Source organism: Aptenodytes patagonicus, chromosome 9 (assembly GCF_965638725.1).
Source record: "Aptenodytes patagonicus chromosome 9, bAptPat1.pri.cur, whole genome shotgun sequence".
Classification (NCBI taxonomy): domain Eukaryota; kingdom Metazoa; phylum Chordata; class Aves; order Sphenisciformes; family Spheniscidae; genus Aptenodytes; species Aptenodytes patagonicus.
In genome coordinates this window covers 21,442,717-21,466,959 of record NC_134957.1, presented here as the reverse complement: position 1 = coordinate 21,466,959, position 24,243 = coordinate 21,442,717, and the positions used below count along the sequence as shown (strand labels likewise).

The window sequence follows — 24,243 nt, the reverse complement described above, 5'->3', positions numbered from 1 at the left end:
TCACAGCACAGCTTACAGGTACCAACAGCGGGATCTCTTACAAAACCTCCCAGTAGAACCTTGGTGCGGAGACCATCTTCATGCTTGGTGTTGCTCAGACTTGTTATCCCTATTTATGAAATGGGGGAAATGAAGGGAAGGTTTGGAGTAGTCCCTTCTGTATATAGAGATCAACCTCTGTGTGTGTTGGCCGGCACAGATAAATGTACAAGCTTGAAGTACCAGTTTGCTTATGTAAAGCCGGCAAGGTGGTACACGAACACAGAGCAAAATGGATCTCAACCTACCAAAAATCTGTCCTGTAACAAACAGCCCAGGTAACACAGAGGAGCGAGAGCCCTTAGAGAAGTCTCTGAGGGTGTGATTCAGTCCTTCCAGCACTGTCCCCAGACACTGCAGCAGCCTTGAAAGGAGTTTCTAACCTGCCATTAGGGAACACCCAGGCAGCTGGTAGATGTGGTTTAACGTGAATGTGCATTGCCCCATGGGGGTCCTGGCTGTTCTTCAGGTTATTTGTTGTCAACGTACCCTCCTTGGCTTTCAAATACTTGATAAACAATCCTCAAATGGCAAGCTTCGCCTGTCAGGATACACAGCATATACACGAGATGATTGGTAATCTTAAAAACTTTCAGCAGCTGAGATTAAATGGCTTGAGGACATTCCAGAACATCAAGAATTTTTTCTCGATGACTTTTACATACACAAAACAAGTACAAAATACCGTCTCACTGTAGTTAACGACTGAGCATTCAAGATGGAGGTTGTATAACCCTTTCAAAAGGTTTGTTCTGTTTAAAAGACAGTGTTCTGTTTCTAATGTGGGCCCCTCACTACAAGAAGGACATTGAGGTGCTGGAGCGTGTCCAGAGAAGGGCAATGAGGCTGGTGAAGGGTCTGGAGAACAGTCTGACGAGGAGCGGCTGAGGGAACTGGGGTTGTTTAGCCTGGAGAAAAGGAGGCTGAGGGGAGACCTCATCGCTCTCTACAACTACCTGGAAGGAGGTTGTAGCGAGGTGGGTGTGGGTCTCTTCTCCCAAGTAACAAGCGACAGGACGAGAGGAAACGGCCTCAAGTTGCGCCAGGGGAGGTTTAGATTGGACGTGAGGAAAAATTTCTTTACTGAAAGAGTGGTTAAACATTGGAAGAGGCTGCCCAGGGAAGTGGTGGAGTCCCCATCCCTGGAGGTATTTAAAAGACGTGTAGATGAGGCACTTAGGGACATGGTTTAGTGGACATGGTGGTGTGGGGTTGACGGTTGGACTCGATGATCTTAGAGGTCTTTTCCAACCTTAATGATTCTGATTCTGTGATTTTATGATTCTAATGGTAAGTGATTTTCTTTTTAGTCAGCAGAGTCAGGACAGCCACTGTCGGTAAGAACTCAGTGAAATGAAGTAAGAACAGTTTGGTCTGAGCCAGCAGTTGAATCACTCATGTTGTTTCCTATTCCAGGAAGTGATAAGAAATCTTGTGAAAAGATATGTTGCAGCAATGATAAGAACTTCCAAAACCAACGAAGGTTTAACTGAAGAAAATTTCAAGGTAATTTATTATTCCTTAATAATAATTTATTATATTAATTCAAGTAGCCACTTGCAGAGTTCACACTAACTTGCTAAGATGATTTGTAACCTGCTGTGGAAACAGGACTATTACTGGAACTGGGAATATATATGATGTGCATGTGGGGGTTTTTTAAGCAGAGAATATTGTTATTTGAGTGTCTTCTCATATGATCATCTCCCAGATTTAATATACAATATGTTATGTAGACAAAAGCATTGGAAAATGATAGGAATGAAGTATCTGATTTGAATCAACATCACATTCCTAATCCTAACCCAGACAGAGCCAAGAAGGAGTCTGCGTTAATGGATACGAAGAACACGTACCAACAAAGTTGAAGTTGGGCCTATCAACTAAACAGGATTCCTGCTGTATTTCCAAATCTCAGCAGTGTTTCCTCTCTTCTATAACTGACTTATTTTACTTTTTTTTGGGGGGGGTGGTGGAGTGGGCAGAGGGGGTCGGTCAAGAGGGCCGGTCCCACAGCCTTTGGAAACAAAGATCTTGTGAGGTCTCCAATTCTCAGGATTACCAATACATTTTTTTGTGTGTCAGTGAATAATGAAGATGTATGTGGTATTCTTGTAAGTGTGATTTGGTATCAGCCATTTGCATAACTCCGAACAGCTCTCCCAAGGGAAACATGATCATTCTTTCATGTCACAGATAAAGCTGCTGAGTGTAACTCATTTCTCCTCCCGCCCTAGGAATTAAAACAGGACATCTCAAGTTTTCGCTATGAAGTTCTTGACCTCTTAGGAAATAGGAAGCCCCAGAGGAGAAGTTATTCTACCAGCAGCACAGAGGTGTCCCAAAAGGATGAAACGAATGAGGATGGCGCTGGAGAAAAATCCAAAGCCAAGAGCGTGTCTTTCAATGTAGCCAACAAAAAAAAGGACTTCAATGTATCTGCTCTAATTAAAACTATGTCTGGGATCAATATGGTGGAAGAGAAGCCAAAAAGCAATGGGATCAGTAAGCGCTCCTTTGTCCGAAATGGAAATAGAGTTCAGAGACTTTCCAGCTCCAAGAAGGAGTCCTTTAAGAGACTGGGCCTGCTTTTCTCCAAGATGAATGGACACGTACCTGAACCAAACTCAGAACCCATGTACACTATTTCAGATGGAATTATTCAGCCACACTACATGTGGAAAGACATTAAATATTCTCAGATTGATAAAGAGAGAGAAGAGAATTGTTCCAAAAGTGAAATTAACCTCAATGAGGTGGACTACAGCGGGAACACGAGACTTACAGGACAGAGCAAGGAGTGCCCTGTGGTTTGTACCAGCTCCCTTCACTGTGCTTCCAGTATTTGTTCCTCTAATTCCAAACTTATAGACTCGTCAGAGGATGTGTTTGATTCATGGGGAGAGGCTTGTGACTTGTTTATAAACCAGTGGAAAGACGGGCAGGAGGATCACGTTACAACTCGGCTATAAGTAAAGCTATCTCAACACCCGCTGGAAAACTTAGCCAATTATTTGTAATTGTTTGCGCTCATCTGATTCAGCATTACTATTTCCTTTCTGTCCCCAGTTGAAAAAAAAAAGTGAATAACTACTTATGTTAGCCTATTTTATAGCCATCTGCACCTTTTTTAATTTACTTTTTTTACACTCACAAATACTAAACTAAAGGTTTCACCATTTGTAAGGTCACTATGAACGACAGGAATCCCTTCGGATGCAGTCTCAGCCTTCAAACCCCACTCGGATGCAGTCTTAGTCTTCAAACCCCACAGACTTCAGACACGCTGGTGGCCGAGTAAAGGATTTCTCCAGTGTTCTCATCGTCATCCCACCACCGCTGGGTTATCACTGCTGCTGTCCAACATGATCGGCTCTGCGTCCTGCTCCATTTTCCTCGTCAACACAACCAGCTGGTGAGCAGCGGCTTAGCAGGAGGCTGAGAATCCTATTTAAAATCTTTTTAGAAAGGGTTTCAGGTTATAACTGGCTTTTGTTTTCTTTAAGCAATACGACCTCCGATTCTTTTGGTTGTGTGTGTTTTTTCAGGTTGTTTATTATATTAATATTGTAAATTGTTACTGAGTAAGAGACCCCTTTGATCATCCAGCTAGAACATGTTATGATTTGCTTGTTTACCTAATTCCCGTAAGAAGTTCCCCCTGTAGGGAGCAGAATGACCTTGCAGTTAGGTTGACTGTGGAAGCCAGCACCTGGCCTTCCTACCAACTTGTGTGTAGATGAACTGACCCAACACCAGCTGCGGCTGCTTGAAACACAAACCTCGGTGTGGTTCTCATATTCCTAATGGGCTGAACCAAAACCCACCCCTGAGCCTTGCCCTTACACCCCACCCCTCGAGCTGCATCTGTTTTTTTTGAAATTCCTAATCTTACTTCCACTGCTGCATTCGCTTTTTGCTGCCTCTCTGATGGATAGCAGGCTTTAGGAAGAAAACCTAGCGTCCTGGTATATGGCAAGTGCTAAGAGAGATCACCTTCCCTGGGCCTGTGAGCTGCATTTCTGAAAAGCAGCCCAAGCAAGAGCAGCTCAAACTGCATCTGGCAGCCGGGAAAGTCTCTGCAGTTCCTTTTCTAAGGTGCAACAAAAAGGAGTGTGGCAGTGGATGTTATCTTTCATTTCCCCAGCTGTGGTAGCATCTGGACAGGGCCTAGCAATGTCACCGCTTTTGTCCTAAGGAGCATCAGAGAGGGGAGAAGACAACCCCCTCAAGGGCAAAATGGTTGATTTTTTTTTTTTTTTTTTAAAAACAATGCGATACTTGAACTTTCTTCTGCGGTGTTGCTAAGAAACACAGATGATTGGCACGCACTTACCACCACTTCAGAGCTGTTATTAGTCAGCTGCTTTCTTGGAGGACGCAAGTCCTGACCGGGAGCTCAGAAATGGCCTTCCCGTATGACAGAGCTTCGTTACTGTGCTCGTGCAGTCACGCTTAAGGCTCTGTTCCCAGGAGAGGTTACGTGAGCTGGAGCACATCCCAAGGGTGGTTGCCAAAAATCACCTCTTCTGTGAACTGGGTTGTGAATTCCATTTGTAAAAGCATAGTGCTGGAAAATCTACCCCTACCATTGGCACTGGTCAGATTTTACCAGCAAGGGGCAGGAGCAGCTCTCGTGGCAGGACAGAGGGTCAGGAGGAGAGGGATTTCTCACTACAGAGATGCTGGGACGCCTGCAGCTGGATACTCTGCCTGAGTTTTAAACCTGGCTCCCTCCTCTTGTTAAGGAAAACCACCTTGTTTTCCCTTTGGGCACCTATACAGCATTACCTAAAGGTCACGATGGAGCACACCTACATCAGAGAGAGAAACGTGAACGGTGCAGCCAGCTCCTGTAGCAGTTGCAGATGCCAACACACCGGACTCATGGGAGGTTTTCAATACAGACCTCAAGGTGGAGACCGTGGCTCTAGGCCGGCTCTGGTGTCAAGAAAAATGAGCAACTAGGAGCAGAGACTCAAAAACGTTTCTGTATTCCTTGCTTATAAATGACACCAGTCTTGTTACCAGCACGCAGTATAAATCCCAAAATATTTAAGCCTTTAGATGTGTTAGTTAAGGCAGAGTGAAAAGCATTTTTGTATCAACAGATTTCAGGCTTTCATACTAATCGCAGGGTTAGAGTTGCCTTTGAAAACTGCATCTCCTCTTCCTTTATGACAGGCTGAGCAAACTGACATTGGCGCTACACAAGATTGCAGAATCTGAGGGTCAGAAGCAGCTTTGCTGATCATTCGTGAAGAAATCCAGCACCCCTGTCTTTTAAGAGGCAAATCCATCGATATGCGAGAGCTGCGGTCAGAACCAACTGAAAGCAATTCTCAAAGCAGCTCACAATAAAAGCCCTACAGTTTAATAAACCAAACTGAGCACTTTTCTGGAAAGATGAACATTAGCAAGAGCTGAATCATTTTATGCCTCACCTAACCACACTGCAGTGTATGAACTCTACTTGACACGGGGCCAGCAAATCTTTACGGTGTTTCCTGTTTAACGAGTAAGAATGAAAACAATTCAAGTATGATTATGCAGATTACATCAACCGAGTTGGAGGCTGGGCTAGGAGCAGGGATCATATTCTTGGACAGTAGAAAGGCTTTTAAGTTTTCCACGAGAGCAAGCACACTGCTACTGGCGATGATTATATCGTGTCATTCAAATGCAGCACCGCGTTAACAGGTACAAATAACGAAATGAAATGAAACGCGCTTAACTCCACAGTGGTGCCCCTCCGCAAAATGTAAAAATGACACCGGGCAGCGCAAATCCCTTCTGTGCAAACCGCGCGAGTCATGTTCCCCTGCTGTGTCCCAAAAGGGCAGGGGTAGGAACTGCCACAGTGGCCCGGCATGATGGATGATGCAGCCTGCAAAAAAATCTCTCGCTAATGTTATGTTAAAGGCGAGAGGTACGTCACACGGCTGCTTGGCTGGGGCTCCCCTGGGATTTGTTTCATGACTCAGATACTTCCTAGCTCCCAGCTACGAGCTAGTTTGAGCTGACTTTGGAATTTAACAGAAATATTTGATTTGGCTGTGATTAATACACGCGTCCAGGAATTTGCAAAACTGTCAAACTGGTCCCCCAAAAGGCAAAATTCTGTTTTGACTGCATCTATGCATCCCCTTTGGTAGCAATAGGCTTTACAGCAGCTGGCGAATTGTTACGATTACTCTAAAACAGGAGCTTCAGGGGAGGGAAGTTAAAGTATCTTGTGAAAAACACATTTGATAAGCAAAACCTGGGTTTTTTTAATTCACTTGCAGTCACAGTAGTTGGGATTTCACTGGCATTTTTCCATTTTCAATTGCTCCAAAAGAAAACATGTTTTAGTGAAAGTTATTCTTTCCTTATCAGTGCCCTACCCCTGCGCTGTCTGTGAAGCGGCCGGGGTAGGAGCTGATGGGACACTTCAGGCTTCTCCTGTGAGGAGTTAAACTTTTCCTTGGCCTGGGTTCAAGATGCACAGCTGTGCTCCAGCTGGTACAGGCCTGGCCTTCATTCCGTGGGCTTCAATAATAATCCTTATACGTATGCAAGGAATCTGGAATTAGGAATAACGGAGATCTCTACCGCTTGCCCTTTCTTTAGGTTTCTTGCTCTTGAAGTTGCTTTATTTCTCGCCTCCCATCCCCGGTGTCATTTTCACCCGGCTTTTGAAAGCAGCACGCCGACAAACGATCACCGATTAAAAAGTTAACAGCCAACATCCAGGGTTAAGAGTATCGAATAGAGCTAGGAGGCGTTTGTACTCAGGGCAGAGATTAAAGAAGTTGTTTCAGAAACAAGAAATGAACTGACAGATCTCTGCAGATTATTTGGATAATTGCATTTGTGTATTATTCACTTACTGATATATATGTAAATACTCAAGTATTTGTATACGTGGTCCCTACAGAGGAAGCATGCACAGCGCTCAGAGCACAGGATTAGCCAACAGGACTTCTGAGGCCTAGTCCCAGCTCTGCCGCTGACCCACCTGTGACCTTGGGCAAGTCACTTAGCCTCTCTAACGCCTCAGTTTCCCCATCTGTAAAATAGGGATAATAATACTTACCTACCTCGCAGGGGGGGTTAGTTCATTATTTATAAGCACTTTCAGATCTTCAAATTAAAGGCGCTATATACAGTAAGTAGTTAATATTCGTAGCAGTAGTATGTACTTTTATTTTCTTACAACTAATTCAGGTTAGGATTTAACTGTATGTCCGTTATGATAGTTTTCCATGTAGAAAACTAGCATGGTTTCCCACGAAGGGAACTTAGGGGACTTCCGCAGTAGAGAGCGAGCAGGAGCAACGTACCCTGGAAGCCTAAACTCTTAACACCCTTGCTTTCGTGATTTATGTCTCACCCTTAATGTCACCTTACCGTATTTGTGTTTCATCCTTTTTCTGATGGTACCTGTAACATAACTTTTAGCAGAAACGGCCACTGTAAATATTAAGAGTATTTAAATAAATATATTCATGTATAAATATAAAACTTTACCTTTCAAAGAGGTTAAAAGCGGTTGATGCAACAGACTTCTAAGCATGGGGAGGTTCCACAGGCAGCCCAGCACTGATGCACGTGCGCACGGCAGGATGCTGGAGTAGGGCTACAGGAAAGTTTCACCGCGTGTCATCACCTCCTTAGAATTCACTTTTCACCCCATCGCTGGCGAGGGCAGCAAGTCACGCAGGTGACAAGGTGTCACAGGAGGGTGCGCAACGTGCTGGGGCAAAGGGAGGCCGCGGCTGGGGCGAGATCGCCCTGCTGCCAGTCTTGCCCCGAGGAGCAGGATGAGGCAGCTCCCAGAGACGCGCCTCGGGCAGCGGTGTGTCGCCAACACGATGGCTGCTGGAGGAGCCTTTCCTGGACAGCGGGAGACTGTCTCCCGTGTCCCTGCGAGGGGGCTCTTCGCCCGGACTTCTCTGTAGGCACAATTTGTTTTTCTTTAGTGCTTACTCAGGATAAAGGTCTTTGGTTGGAGTTACAGGAGCTCTAAGACTTGACTTGCACGGTTAAGGGCACTACGAGCATTCTGAGCTCCCTGCCCGGAGCGCGAGCAGTTGCAGGGCATCTGCAGCGGGTATTTGGACAGTTACGAACAGCGTAAGCAAGGATCTGATTTACTGCTGGATTTTCTAGCAGTTATAAAACTACATCAGCACCTGCTGCTCTCACGCCAGTAAGTGTACATCCCGCTTCCCTCGGGACTTCTCAGCTTTGCTTTGATATTTCTGCTTTCCTTTTCGAAAGGCCAAAATCCCAAAGAAAAGCGTATTTCGGTTAACCAGGAAGAGGTGCCGTTTCGGTTTAATTTCTGGCTGAGTCGTCCTTCAACCAGCCAACTTGTCCTGCAGCGTGCTAACGCTTTTCCACAGACGTGTCCATGAGAAAGCTCTGCGCAGCCTCGAAGGCTGATTCCCAAAGAAACGGGATCACCCTCCCACCTCCGTCGCAATTCCGCAGTCAAACAGAATGGCAAAACCTAAGCAAGAACATCCAGACCGTTAGGGCTGCCTGGAATTAATGAACGTTGTTACTTAACTAAAAACTCTCTGCAGCTGTTTTTGGGGTGGATGCACTGTAAGGACCTTCTCCTCGCAAGAGGGACTGCCCGGGCTGCCCGGCGCCGCAGCCCCGGCCGAGGCAGGCAGCGCGGCTGATGCTGGAAGCGTCAGCGACTCTCATGTTAATGGTAAAATTAATTGGAATGGGTGAGACTACAGCGAATAATAAATCAGCTCACTGGAGGAGCATCTAAGATAAACCGTTACCAAAATAATCTGTAGTTTCCAGTGAATGTGTAACCTGAAAGCTAACAACGGTAAAGTCCATCCCTTACTGCATTTTTTCCCCGGAGGAGGCGGGGAGCACTCTGGGCTAGCCACATTAGCATGTTTTCTAAACATTCGTAATTTGATTCGATTTCATTTTCACGCTACTTCTTTCCCCATCTCAGGCCATTACACTTTTACAAACGAGTCATTTATACATTATTCACATAACTGCCTCCACCCAGAACAGCTACTGCCTGCTCTGGAGTAAATTCATGGCCAAGAACGACTGTTTTAAAGAGAACGTGCTTTATCTAAAAAAGTGTATTTGAAAGGCAGAAGCGTTTGATCCTTATCTTCTGAGCGTTTGATGGTAGTTTATGCTTCAGGGAAATGCTTTTACCCGCTCCGTTTTCTTAAGGTGTGCAAAACAAAACGGAGAACCCCACCGTAACAGCAACGGAACCCCCTCACCTAGCCCAAACCACCCACCGTTTTAAAAGCCGAACTGATCTCGCAGCTCTTGCTTGACATGCAGACCCTTCTCAGCCGATGGCTCAGCAACTGCGGAAGCCGGTGCGGCCCGCTCCGCCTGGCTGGCACGTCCTCCTTCGGCCTGGCTCGTTTTGTTTATTTTGGGGATTTATTCCCCCCCCCCTCCCATTTAAAGCATTCCCGTATCGGCAGCAACGCCTAAGCCAGAAGAAACAACACGCTTGGGACAAGACGCGATCAACCACGGAGCCGGCCTTTCAGCACATTAGCTAACGGAACACTGTGATACCTTTAGCCAACAGAGCAAAATGCCTTTTGACTATAAATAGTTGTTTTTGAGCAAGGGGGCACTTTTTGGTCTAGCTATTTTTTGGGTATTGTACAGCCTTATTTAAAAACTACTGGATGCGTTTATAAGGCGGGTCTGGGCACTAGAGGGCTAGGGATCTTTGGGAAGCAAAGGACAGCAGCAGATGCTTAAGTACTCTCTTTTCTATATGGCAAGCCCTAGAGACCCGGGCTTGCTCTGCAAATGGTTTTTTTAGCAATCGAGTTTTAATATCAAATTAAATCTTCATTAAAAAAAGCTATCACAGAAACGGCTTCACACCTGAGCAGATTTTAAAATGCCGTTTTACTTCATGGGATAAAACAAGGTGAGGCTTTTTTTTTCCCCCCCCTCCTTTATTTTAGTTTTGGTCAAAAACTTGACGGCCTTTTCCAGGCAAAAGAGCTTTTAGATGTTTTAAGAACTTTGCGTATGTAAAGGCGGAGTGGGGACCTCGGCATTTGCCAGTTGAGTAGTAAGAGCCACCCCTAGAGAAAGGGGGGGGAGAAAAGGGGAAGAGCAAAAAGCAAAAACAAACGCTTAGTTTTATGTACTTTTCTACTTGCATCTCTTCTGTCCGTAGTGCAGACTCCATGTCATACCCTCGTATAACATGTAAAAATGAAATGATGTACATAATAAATAAAATTATTTATTTTATGTGTATTTTTAGCTTAACTGTAAACTGAAAAAAACAAAAAGCATTTGATTTTTTTCCCAAAAATGTAAGCCTATTGAATTTCAAGGTGTTTCTACCTTTTCAGATGTAACATTTCCAGCTGCCTATTGATAATAAACATTTATGAACAGCAAAAGATCTGACATTTTAGTTTTTTTAAAAGCACGTTCAGCACCGACTTCTCAAGGGCTGTCAGTGATCAGAGGAGCACTTGAGGGCTCCAGTTCTAGAGACTTATTTACATATTTACGTATGTAAATATTATTATTTATGTATTTACATAAAAAAAAAGACGTGGCACACGGTACAATGAAGTGGGCCACCCAAACTTGAGCAAGTGTTCACGGGCAAGAGCTGACCACCACCCGGCCGCGGAAAAAAGCCAACCCAGACCCATTCCCCATATCCTGTCTACAACAGCAAACAGCAAACCACTGGAGGTGTCGGTAAATAAAAAGCACCCCATGAACGCAATTACTCCTGTACAAAGGAGTCTAAGTAAGTGTAATTCCGTTTTAATTTGCTCCCCAAAGATATCCCTCGACCAGCACAACCACACCAGCCACACCGGAATACGCAGCAGTATGGCTGATAGCGTAAGAGAGTCATTAAGCGACACCATACAACTGCATTAACGGAGTTTGCTCACGTGAAGCTGACCTCCAAGCAAACCTCACTGAAGAACCGGAGGCACGCGGAGACGTTTCAAAAGGTTTCCATCAACTACCACAGGCTCTGGGTCAAGCCTCCAGTAAAAGAAGAGTTTCCTCAAGTTAAACAATGGCAACGGCCCTTTCCTCGAACAGAAGAAGATTCCTACACGAGGGAGACAGCGTGGACGCACACAGAGAAATAAACACAGTCCACGCCAAAAGCCGTAGCAAAGGCCCAGGACCACAGTGATCCGCAGCTACAGCATTTTAAATACCCACATAAAGACCGAAGGCTACTTATTTTTTTTTAACCTTTTTTTTTTTTAATAGAAAAGGACATTTCAGAGTTGGACGTGCACATTCCCACTCACATCAGAAAGCCTACAAGTTCAAAGTTAAGGCACCCCGAATCCCCGGTTGTGCTTCCTATTCGAGAAACGGGAACCGAACCGCACCTGGAGATGACTTCCATCCCCTCAGCCGTCCCGGCAGAGGTGGACAGATGTGCTGCAGCAGCAAACAACCAGATTTGACCGGGGAGGGAGGTGGGAGGCAGGGGAAGAAGTTTTTCAGTGTATTTTATCTCTTCTTAACTTGCGCTTCCTGAAAAGTAATACAAATCACGCATTCACATCACCGCAAACATTAAAACAACCATTTTTTGCTTTCAACTATGACAAATATTTTAAAAGTACTGGTTTAAAAAGGGTCAGAAACCACAGTTTTAGATTTGATTGGAAAACGCAAGTAGGCAGGGTAGGGAACAGGAAAAATATATAAAGGAGAGGGTAGAGGGAGTTAGCTGGTGCAGTAATTTCATCATTAGAGGATACGTCGCTTTCTCTTAAAAGGCCATTTTCCACTAACACAACAAAGTCAAGCGGTCGTCACAGCTATGAGAACAGAATGACACTTATCTTGGGGTAAACCCCAGCACCCCGAAGCTAGTGGCAAAGCGTTCACCTGCTCCAGGGAAGGTAAGATTTAGCATCTGGAAGGAAAGTATTGCCATAAACTGAGCCTAAGACGTAAAAACAGCCCGTCGGGCCTCGGGCACGTGTTCCTGTTACTGCGGATCGCCACCCTTGCAGAGATGACCAAGTTGCAGTAACCGCCTGCGTACGTGCTCTTGGCCTACGGCTCGATACTGGCTGAACTGTTTCATCCTTGCTGCAACTCAGCTGACTGAAGTCTGGCAAGCAGCGCTGACTTGATCACGCGTAGGAGTTTCTAGATACAGGCCTGCCCTGCAAAATTTAAACTCTGATCTTATTTCAAAGCTATAAAGCCCTGGTCCAAGGGTTTTATCCTCCTTCCTCATGAAAAAAGCAGTTACTTGGAAGTCTGGGTCTGGATTTACATGTTGAATATCTTCCCCGTATAATGCAGTCTTTGATGGTGTGATTTTAGAAAAGAGAAAGGTATCCAGCAGCACTGCAGAGAGAACCTCAAGCTAAGAGTAAAACAAAACAACTGAGCTAGAAAAACAACTTGCCGTAGGAATCGGTTTGGTGTTCTTACGCAACCAAGGGGAAAATGGAGCACAGGAGCGATAGCCCAGCAGGCTGCTGCTGCTGGCAGGCAGAATCAGCGTGGTTTTTCTCCACAGCATTTATAACAATTATCTTCAGTAAGAGAGAGATTTTACAATTCAAAAGACTTCAGAAAGAGACTCGTGCCTCTAGCGAAGAGCAGTCAACGCACACAGACTGAAGCAGGACTAGCGTGGCGCTGGCTGCGGAGGAGGGCTGTAGGGCGCAGGACAGAGGAGGGGGAGCGGGGCACGCACCAGGCGGGCAGCACTCGCAGCCTGACTGCAACAGGGCACGGGCTTGGCACGTCCTTTGGTGCAAGACCCAAGCACCTTTGCCAAAATACCCCACTTTTGCTTTACTGCGTAGCAAGCGGTGCTCAGAGAACAGAAGTGCGCTCTGGTGTCTGGCGACCTGCAGACAAACGCAGTCAGACTGAAGCCTGCTCCTTCTGAGGGCAAAGAGATTTGCAGCAGTTTAGAAGAGACCGATATACTTAAAACCACAAGGAACTCGCACCCCAAAGCACAAGAACTATGGTTGATCACCGCTTCCTTCATCCTGCGGTTTCAGAAGAGGCTTGGCTCCAAGGCTGTTTATAAGGGCTACGAAATCAGAAGTGCTCGCATCTAAAGAGAGCATTCTGCTGCGCTGCCAGCTCATGGATCCTTCCTGCACAGCCTTCAGGTGTTAATTTAATTTGAGCCCCTGCCTTTCATATATAAAAACATGGTGTGGAAAAGGAGGCGGCAAGCATGACTAGCGCAGACTTGGCTGCACGACTCTTCTCTTCTGATCTCCCTTTTAAAGGCTGAAAACCTATCCACAAGAAATACAGAGAAATGAAACACATTTCAGGATCAAATCCTTGCTTTAAAAATTCATTATTATTCAACATACTTCCAAGAAGCCCAATAAAGAAAGGAAAAAAACCAACAAAAATCAATCTGAAGGAAAATACTTGTTCCCAATAGAAATCAACACTCATGGATTTTTGTGCTTCTATTTAGAGATAAGATATGCTTATGGCTGCAAGCTATATCCCGCTACGCCCATCCACGGCAATCCTGCTGGGCACAAAAAACCCAGAGCATTGGTCTAGTACCAGACTGTAACAGAGCAATAATCAAAGTAAACAAGTCTGGATGATCACCAGGCTGACACTGGGTTCCCCAGAAAAAAAAAAAAAGACCCTGAGCCCACGTCTCAGCACTCACAGACCGCACATACGCACCCACACCCCCCCTCCCCCCAACAAAAAAAATCCCATCTCAAGCAAACCCCCAGAATTCAGTGTAATTTTGATGTGCGTTATCTAATAGCCTCTGAAAAGGCAACTGTTCTGTAGCAATTGGCCACTGGCACACTTAACGACAAGTCTAGGAATATTGTTAGTACAGGGATGCTGCAGCCAGAGCCAGTAATCTCTCGATGAGGAAATGGCTGAAGCACGAAGCAGGTTAGCTGTGTTTTAGGTAGAGCTGCAACTTTTTCGGCAGCTGCTTTAGTAAGTGCTGTAGAGCTACCGTAGCGCAACACAACTCCGGCAAGCCGAATTGAGAAGAAAAGACTCCAGCGTTCACTTACAGGTCGGTACCGCTCCAAGCTCTTTTGCCGTTAATAAAAAGGCAGCACTTCCTGACCTGCGGAGAGCATTCATCAACCAGCCCCAGGACACGCCGCTAACTGCTCCCCGCAGCCCCCGCTGGCTAGTTCCAAAAGTTAATTTTGAGCTTAAACAGCCCCGGCAAAAACACATGTATCAAGTCACAGAGGTACCGCTGTATACCAAATCCATAAATAAGTTAACTGGCCACAGATTACACACATCAATTAATGTAATTCTCATGTATATCAAAGTGGCCCACATGGCCACGATAGCCATGGCTAGTGCTGAATAATCCAGTTACTAGAAGGGTAAGCAAAAACATGCAAAAAACTTGACTCCGTACCAGAATTATGAGTCAGTGTTTCTAATTTAAAAAAAAAAAAAAGTCACTTCAGGAGACAAACTAATACCAGAAGATAAGACACCAACACTTAGCTAGGATAACCGTTTGTGTAGAGAAAAGCAAGGCTGTCTCAGTGACAGGAGGAGAAAGGAGGCATTATTCATAGCTAAAGCCTGAAAGTGGAAGATACTCGGGTGCTTGACAGCAACTGTTTGGGATACGACAGATGGCACTCCCGACTGAGGTGGAAACACACTTGATGACTCCATCGCGGAGACTGTACTTCTTAAGCCTGCTCCATTTTAAAGTTCATAAAATAAGTCACCTGCTTTACTGGTTCCTTTAAGAGGTTAGTCTAGTGAATGCTTTTTCAGAGAAAGGAGGAAAAAATCCTGTGGTATCTTCTTTTCCGAGAAATGTCTGTGCAAGTCAAGTGCTCCTCCAGAGGCAGAAATACAGAGGCCAAGGTCTTACTGCCACCAATTACTTTGTAAAATCATTTTGGGTGCATGTTTTGTTTTTTTTTAAAAACAGCACAGCAGCTCATAATCAAGTTAGCTATTCAGGGGTCATTCTCATCATGCTTTGACTTTTTACCTGGCTCCTCCATCCTGAAAAGCCATCATTAAATTGCCAAGTTAAATGTACAGCAATTAGAGATTTGAGGAGACAAGCCAAAAGCCGAGCTTGCAACTCTTCTGACAGAAGATTCTATTACCGTCTCCTCTTAAGGAAGGGGGAAAAAAAAAAGTCTCGAGTTTTAAGGAAATAGGATCAACACCAAGAGTGCTGCATGAATTTAAGATAAAACTGTAAGGAGCCACTTTTTCCTACTATATTTTTGCTTCCATGGTTACTTAAAAGGGATACCAAAGGAAATATGTTTTTTCCCCCTCCCAGTTCTGCAGTCAGTCCCCTTTTCACCACCACTTCGCTATGTACAAAGAAAACAAAACAAATCACTAAACAGTAGCGCGGGCCCATAGAGTTGATTTCAACTTTGGCAGATGGCAACTGTGCCACCATCTGAAGTACTGCCTTCACCTCCTTACCTAAAGCAGGCCATGGCTGAATTTGGAAGCCTCAAATTCCCTACAAGATCTGGCAGCCATGGCTTCCAGCATCCAGCTCAGACACCCAAATGCTGAAGACGTGTGAAAGTCAAAAAGATTTGGTAAAGAAGCCTCTTTGCTGGTTTTCAGGGCCTCCGGCACCGAGCCGGCATAACCCGCACTTGTGCCCTCGTTTGTCACCCCAGGACAGGGCGGTGCCAGCACGATGCCCCCAGGGCTGCGGGCAGGGCCCAACTCGCCCCCACTTGCGGATTTTTGCACGTACAGTGCAGGTTTCTATCAAGGACAGAGCCTGTGCAGACAGTCATTTGAAAGACCTGCAGTCCACGTGCACAGACTAGTCAATGTTTTCTTCCTATGCTTATCAACAAAGAGACAGCTAGAGCCTTCCACTGCGCTGCATCCTCATGCTGAAAGCTTTTGCTACTTTCTCACAGAAGGCTGGAGCAGCCTTATCCCGCACAAGGCAACTACGTTTCTTTGGTCCAGGCTGCTGGATGACTAATTGTCAGGATCGTAACCTGCCAGCGATAAATGACCACTCGTTTTCATGTGTTCAATGCTTTTATTTTGTGCTATCCGTGCAAATTAAACACCAAGACTACCACCATTTGTGCAACAGCTTTCACAAAACAAATCTTACAAACATACAGCAATACACAACAGATGACAACAGTATTCTTACACTTTCAAGAGTCATGAAACCTACGCAGAATGAAATTAGACAGAAGAAATACAGCTATCACAAATATGTGACCACTAGTGGCAAAGAAGTTTTGTTTTGCGAAATCTGAGAAAGCCAACCTATTTCAAACGTTTTCATCCTCTAATGACCCTGTGCTCAATTTTTATCTGTAGTTGTTAACGGCAGCCTATTTCAGCACTTAAACGAGAATTGGGTGTCTAAGTGTTCCAGTGTAACCCCTCACAGAGGTACAGGATGCAACATTCCTTTAGCAATAGCATGTGTTTTTACATGTAGTTTACATAGTCAAATTCAAGCTTTGGGTTCCCTGCGCTGTAGTTTGTGCACAGTCTTTACCTATGCTTTCCTACCTAATCGACTAAAACAACACCTTGTCAAGTCAGCTATCACTAGCATAAACCTAAAGAGAAACATGGAATTCGAAGGCAGTTTAAGCAACTGACCCAGCCCACTAAGACAGGATAACGTTTACGAAACACTATTAACACATAGTTGACAAACAAGAAACAAGAGAAACCAAGGGCAAGAAGCGAGCTTATAGCTCTCAGATTTACATTCCCTGAGGCACGTCATGAGGTGCAGGGTTAGGTGAGGCAATATAGCTGACTTGGTGCAGTGGTCCAGAACTTACAGCATTAGCAATTTGTGGAGAATTTCCATACGGTGGATTTACTGGATGCCAGGTACTAATATAGCGATAGGCAGGTACTAAGGAATCAAACCCAGGAAGAGATTGCTGGCTGAAGGGGTCCGATACAACTGGGTAATATACTGGCCCATAGGACAGGGGCGGAGGCTCTGCATTTTGAAAGTTACCTTAAAAAACAGAACAAGATACACGCACTTACCATATTTTACCATATTTATGGCCTTTTTATGCAGACTTTCATTACCACGAACGCAGCATTATTTTGGTGGCCAAAAGGGAAAAATCCATTTAGATGACAATTTTATGCCCACGTATGTCCCTCCTAACGGAGAGCTCAAAATCATTTTGGGTCCTAAGTTAGGCTAAAGGACAACTTGCTCATCTTCTCACTAAACCCTGTTGAAGAGTTGCTTAGCAGCATTCTGCATTGGAGTGGCAGGTTTTTCAAGAGGGACTCAGGTAGAGAGCAGATATATTCGTCCCCCATCTGATCTCTGACCATACGACACTAGCCTATGCAGAAGAACCACCCCAGCTGAACAGGCTGAAGCATTATCGGAGCAATAAGCCTGTATGCCTCCGAGCAACAGTTTTGTTACCACGCGCTCCTTTCCAGCACTGACCGTTTGCCATATTCCATAGATTTTAATGAGCTAGGCATCTGACCTTTTTGACATCTTTTTCCTCATTTAATACAATCCTCCTATTTACTGCCCCGTGTATCTACAAGCTTGTTACAAAGCTGCTAGGTGAAACTAAGTTTTGCTGTAAATTCTATGCACAGTAAGAGACGCAGCTAACAATAAGGGTTACTCAAGAGGTAACAGCTCAGCATGCTGAGCCCAAAACCAAGGTTTGTAACATCCTCCTTTCAAAATTTCCCATGGAGTTGAAATACCGATGCTCAGTGCTTGCCAAGACTCAACTCTCCCCTTTAAATACAGGCATTCTGTTTTGCAACCGTGACTATTTGCTTATCAGTAAGCAAGGAGATTCCTTCACAGTTCTCCCAAGTTCAAGTTAGCGTGCCTAGTACGGGCCTAGAAAGGATTACCTCTTCCCTTTTATGGCTTTAGAAAGCCCTTGACACATTGGTGGCTACACCAGTGACTGACATACTTTAAGTAGTACCACAGATGGCAGAGGACCTTGCAATAACCCCTTACGAGGCTTACTCTATGTCCTCCCAACCTCGCGCTTCCTCGGGATAGGAGCTGCTTGCCTGCAGCTTTGCTATGCAGCAGTCATGCTCTGAAAACCTCTTCCCTCACTTCCCATCAGTTGTGTATATGGTCTTATACTCAAATACTAACCATTCGCAGGTGCTTCCAAGGGAACCTGGTGGACTTCAGTTCGCCCAGCATCAGTGTAGAGCTGAGGTACTGACTGATCTAGGACAGGAGCTGGCTCAGCATATGCTGGATAAACTTCCACAGGTGATGGTGGCGGCACTGGCTGTACGTACACCATGGAAGGCCAATAGTTCTGATGATAATACTTGGAAAAAAGGAAAAAAATACAAGGTCATGCATACAACCACATACTCTCCATCCCTCCTCCAAATCACTGCTAGTTTCAGATCTGAAGTTAGGAAGAAGTGCATTTTTTCCTTCCTAGCCCCTTAAGATACTACACACACCAAAAAACCCAATACAGCCTACCAGAAAAGACACTGCAATACCCGCTGCAATAGCCACCTCAGTTCCACATTGCTGTTGTGTCTGAAATCTTTACAGAGAAAGAAGATTCCCACCTTCGACTTGGTCACGTTCAAAGAGGTTTTTCCTATTTCTTCAGTTGAAGGAGCTGACAATACTTCTTTTACTTCCCTGAGCAGCACCACTGACCTGCCCATGACTGCTGGTGCAGAGACAACTCTTCAGCAGAGCAAGAGTTCCCAGAACACAGAGAAATGGTGCTAACCAGTCTGAACACAGCTGTGCAAGTCCTAGAAGACTCAAACCACACATCTCTAAGTGGTCTTTGACATCTTGTCTAAGTACACAGATTCTCTTAAGAATGGCTCTGGTTCCTCCCCTTATCTTCACGGAAAGAAGAATATTTATCCACCATCCTCCACAAAAACAAAACCAAAAAAAACCCCCCACCACAACCCAAAACAAAACAACTAAACATACATACTACTGTGCTTCACATTTTGAGTTAGAACTTCACTTCCCGAGCTATGCTTTCATCTCCACCACACAAGCCCATACGTATTAATAGTCAAGTGCACAGGATGCACATTTAGCACGCCTGGAAGTCTTAAATACATGAGTACAGTTGTCAAGGGAAACAGCAGGTTTTTTACAGGCAATTTACTATACTCATTTTAAAAGCACTTACTTGCAATCCCAGATTAAAGTAATACCTCAAGACCTTTGCATCTGAAATTAAAGGATATGATATTGAAGAGTAGAATAGTATAAATCGAGAAGCAAGAGAAATTTACACACATTAAGAGCATTTTATTTTAAGTTACTCTTACTTAATGAATATAAGTATTTTAGCACTACTTCTTCTTTAAAGTTTCAAGGGTAAAGAATATATCTTGAATACAAATCGTTGTTAAAACTAGTTTATCTTTTTAAGTTAATCCAGTTAGGTATTTGTGCAATAGTAGAGCGTTTGTTTGACCAACTTATTATCTAACTTCAACAATTACATTAGCTTTAATTTTGGTTTATTCATCTTGATTACTCAAGTGGTAATTGTCAATGTTGTTACAAGTCTCCACTGTCTAAGCAACTAGGACTTAAGCAATTCTGGCTTCCTATTAAGGCTGGGTTTTTAGAGGAAAAAGTATTTTATCAACTAAGAGTTTGATTATGAGCCCCTGAATTAAGCTGACCACTAAAAGCACTCCCTCCCTTCCTCACTACAGAAACGAGACAGGGTTTGGAAGCACACAGACAGGCAGGAGCAGCCTTCTCATACACCAGTGACAATTCACCCCCATCGTACACACATTATATACACACTCTGCGTACATATTGCAAATACCCACACTGGGCTGGCATGCGAGACAACGGGCCGCCTCCGTACAGACTCCTGTAACAGCTTCACACTGCTGCTGCCCAGTGTTAAGTCTGGCTCTGCCACTATCTCCATCTTCAGAGCTTTGTTGAGCCATGACCACAGAGACATGTCAATGGGGACAACATATGCAGCAATCCTAAGACCTTCTGACCTAGTTTTGGGGGTCCTCCCAATTGTTATATCAAGTCAGAAAATGGAGGGGGTGGGGGGAGAGGAATAAGGAATATGTTCCTTCCTTCCCCTTCCTCACAAGGCTACTCAGTTCCCTGCTTTCTTGCAAGTAGTCTTTTTACTTCTGTCTTCCATGTCCTGAATAATTTGCCCCCAGGCGAATACCTGATACACTGAGAAGCAATCCCAGATGTGTGGAGGAACTCTGAAACCACCCTCCAAGAACAACAGGGTTTTGAACTTGCAAACACATTTCCAACTGTCCAAAACCAGTGAAGCAGTTTTAAACCTTTGAAGTTGATCATTGAAAGGAAAAAAGAGTGTGCACAATTTAATCCTATGATGCAGTTCCGGAACTGGGCATGAGAAAAATTGTTGATTTCTCAAATTCAAATAAGATCTGTTTTAAAGGCTCAGGAAGTGCAAGTCACCTATTCCACAGACATGTGGAATGCATGCACACATAGAGACTTTGCTTCAGTACTGCTGGGAGCTGAAAGGGAAAGCAGGGAGACAACTCAAAAGGAGGGAGCCACTAAGGACTTCAACTTAGCAACGCCTCCAGAGTTCCATATATACCATCTTCTTACCACCTACCCACTTCCCCCTAGACCAGGGCCTTGGCTCCACATTGCCTCCCTGTCCACCCATTACCACACACGCACACTGTCCCAGCCCTGCTCTTCTACGGTACCGTGTGTCGTATTTTGCTGCAGATCGGCACAGCGTCAGAAATGCAAACCCCAGTCTTGAAATGCACGAGGATTTGTTCCTTTGTTGCTCTTGCCAATTCTCAACTCTTTTACTGTTCAGTGTATTTGATCAGGGCAACAATCCACACAGCTATTTTAGGAAGTGCACACAGATCCTTCTTTACATCTAACAGCTGTAAGCTTACTCCTGAAAAGTGCTGGTGATTTGGCTGTGACATTGACCACTGTCAGTAAAATATTAAAAATAACCTAGAGGCTCACGTAAATGCCAACTTTTTAGTATCTAGCTGAAACTGCATCTACATTTGGAACCAGATTTTTTTCAAAATCTGATTTTGTTCTTCAATTGTTTATGCAAATCAAGCATAAGAGCTGAATGAAACAGCTGCTTCATAGCAGTGATAAGAGTACAAAGGAAGAGCTGGAAGACTGAAGTGACAAACCGATACTGGAAATACTGACGTCTGTGGAATGCTGGAACAGAAGCCAGTACAGTAGGAGACCAGTTTTTGTTTATATTCTTCTTTTAGATGTCTAGAAATCAAGGCAATCTTCAGTAAAACATGACTACCTTATGAAGCAATAGCTAAGCTGAAAAAAATTAACCACCCTGACATGAAAATACAAAGACCATGTTAACTACAGATAAAAATCTCATCTTACAATGCATCGGGACAAAAATCACAGTAAAATTTTTACTGTGCTGATGGGAAGCTCTGGTCAATCCTGACCACTACCGCAGTCTCTGGAACACAGTAATACCAAGCAGTCTTTTATCAACAGCTCCCTCAAACACCAAGGAGCAAGCAAGGGTAGGACACCTAAGGTCACCATGTTAATAAACACGTTTCACAAGCCCCAAGCTCCGTTAAAAAAATTCCAAGAGACTCTGAAAATCTGAACAAATGCAGATGTACCAAGTAATACTAAGGCACATGGCAGGTTTTCTTCCCAAGCCCAGGACTTCAGTCCGTTGACAAGTCACACTCCCAATCTATACCAGGCCTGCAAGTATCTTTAGCAAAGTGCCCAGAACTCTAGGTCAAGTACACCCACATACTTTACCATGCACTACTCCAAAGCTTCTGGATTTCTTAACTTAAAGGCCATATAGACTATACTACATGCAATTCCTTATTAACTACCAACCTTCAAATACTTAAAAAAAAATTTCTAGAGTCTATGGCAAGAATGACATGGCCAACATTACGTGGAGTGACTCAGCTGAAGAGCTACAGGCAGGGTCTGAAGAGGTTATTAATCCACATCCACTCCAGATTCTTGTCAGTACACTTAACACCCAATTCTCCCAAGTGCTGAAAGCCTCAGTTAAGGGCATTCAACTAAAGCTGAAAACCATTAACTCTGATGTATGCATAGTATCATCTAGAGTGATACTGCTGCAGCAGGAAAGTGGAAAACAGAATATTCAAGATTAACAAAACCAGGAATTGGAGCACCTGCAAGAGAGCAGAGCTACTGCAGAGCACGTTAGCAGTACCTGTGAAAGCAGCAGGCCTTTGAGCAGCCATACCATAGTGTTTTGGAACCTGCCTTTTTCCACATCAACTTCTGACAAGACAAGCATGTTACATGGTAAATGCAACTGAAAGAATCCACAGCATTTCAGCCCATAGTTGTTCGGCAACCTACCAGAGGTAACTACTGGAACTGCAGCTATCAAGAGTAGGCCTTTATCTTATCTGAAATTAGCCCTCTAGGATTAGTACATTGAGGAAAGTCCCACACAGGGACAACAGAGCTGCTTTACATGGCAATCTAAAGTTGAATCAAGCATGAAAACAATTTGCATTACTAAAATATTTTATGCTCCATCTTCAAGTAATAGATTTTGGAGTAAAAGCCAAAAGCTTTACATTCTGATACAATAAAAGCTACAACTGCCATACACCTGAAATACAGTCAGTTACAAGGATGGTTACAGTCAGTTACAGCCCTTGTAAGTTTTTAACCCTTAGTGCAGTTTAAGCCAATGTACTGTCACAAGACTGAGCAAGGGGACGTGCATAGGGTTGAGCATTTTCTACAGCTGTCCAAAACTGCACACAACCAACAATCCTTATCAGCAAAGACAAGACACTGCATCACAGAAGAGTTTTATCTGCCTCTTCAGATGTGTGCAGTGATGCAACAGCGGCATGCTTGGGCCTCACAGCATTCCCCACCTCGAGAAAAACAAGTTACATGGCATAACAGCAAGCAGTACTGTTGTTCCTGTAGCTGAGAGGCTCTTAGCTTGCGTTAAGGACAGGGGGCAGCTTGATCTTTGGGTTATTAAATGAAGCTCTGTGAATTACAGGCTTTATTTATGCCTTGCGAGCCATAAGCATGACAGAATGAGGGGATAAATTATTAACAAAAAAACATCCAATAGGTATATGCCTGTTGCACTACTTGCCAAGCTTGGCTGTCTGATGCAACCTTGCATGGTATGCCGATATTCTTAAATTGTAAGAGCAAGCTGACTAAAGATTACCACTTCCAAAATGAAGTCCACGTTCAGCTGATAAAGCTGAAAGCTGTGTCTGAGCTGCTCTGCTGGTAGGTACTATGTTGGCCTTTGCACGCTCATTGCTTAATAGCAGAGATGTACCTTAAACACTGTCACAACTGATGACAGTATACGAAAAGGCTATGCACCCAAGGAACGAGATGACCCTACACTTTATCCCTGGCTTATGATACTCCAGAATGACCTCTTGGAGCCACACAGGAAAACACCACAATATACCACTGAACTGTGCAACAGCATGACTGTATACACACACAGATTTTATTTTTTTTTAATCTGTTATCAGAAAAATGATTACTCCACTGAGAACCAGTACGATACAGGCCAAGCACCCTCTCCCTTGGTATTCATTTCTTTAGGATGCTGTCTAAAGCTGCAGTAATCACATATTTGAGTCAGATGTGAACTTGCTATTCAGAACTGGGAACTAAAACATTTTTAGCATAAGCATCCATAATATTATTTCTCACTCCCTGTGAGCTGCAAAGAGCCATTTCTTCTCACTATAGGTATTCTGTTAAGTTTCCATGGAGAACACAAGTCAGAAGTGTGCCGAAGAGCAGCAGTAGTAAAAGCACAAAATACCATCATTACCTCGAGGCAGATCACTGCCACTGGGATCACAAGAGTAAGGTGGAAGAACGGCACCAGCTTCGCCCACCTCACTGACTGGAGGAAGAGCAGCTGAATAAATTGGGAATGGCACCGAAGAAACTGCTACAATTAGAAGGAAACAAAAGTCAAGTCAAATTGGCAATAGCACGTCAAATGAGCAAGATGCTAAGTTACACAATTAAGCATGCACTTCTTCATCGTCTCAGTGCCCCTACATACAAGTTTTAACCAATTTCTCTTTAGTAATCACTTTAAAAGAAGTCCAGAAAAAATTTTAAGA

General features: G+C 44.2%; 2 protein-coding genes across 3 annotated transcripts in view; one reads left to right on the top strand and one right to left on the bottom strand.

Annotated features, from left to right (window-relative positions):
• TRPC5 (transient receptor potential cation channel subfamily C member 5) overlaps positions 1–10,450 on the top strand; it is a 104,533-nt gene extending 94,083 nt beyond the window's left edge. Inside the window, exons 10-12 of one of the 2 annotated variants that reach the window (XR_012996105.1) lie at positions 1,456–1,545; positions 2,277–3,454; positions 5,224–10,450. Coding sequence is in view for 1 of the 2 variants with exons in the window: in XM_076347405.1 (XP_076203520.1) it covers positions 1,456–1,545; positions 2,277–3,011 (825 nt within the window). In the remaining variant the exon portion in view is untranslated. Of the gene's footprint in view, positions 1–1,455; positions 1,546–2,276; positions 4,301–5,223 lie in introns of those variants that run through there. The other variant, XM_076347405.1, reaches the window with a different exon arrangement.
• A 5,648-nt stretch (positions 10,451–16,098) lies between these two features.
• The window catches only part of ALG13 (ALG13 UDP-N-acetylglucosaminyltransferase subunit), a 30,645-nt gene continuing 22,500 nt past the window's right edge, over positions 16,099–24,243 (bottom strand). Inside the window, exons 26-29 of the mRNA XM_076347616.1 lie at positions 23,943–24,065; positions 19,239–19,279; positions 18,206–18,389; positions 16,099–17,059 (exon numbers count right to left, since the gene is read on the bottom strand). Coding sequence (XP_076203731.1) covers positions 16,794–17,059; positions 18,206–18,389; positions 19,239–19,279; positions 23,943–24,065 — 614 coding nt within the window. The 3' untranslated portion in view covers positions 16,099–16,793. The remainder of the gene's footprint in view (positions 17,060–18,205; positions 18,390–19,238; positions 19,280–23,942; positions 24,066–24,243) is intronic.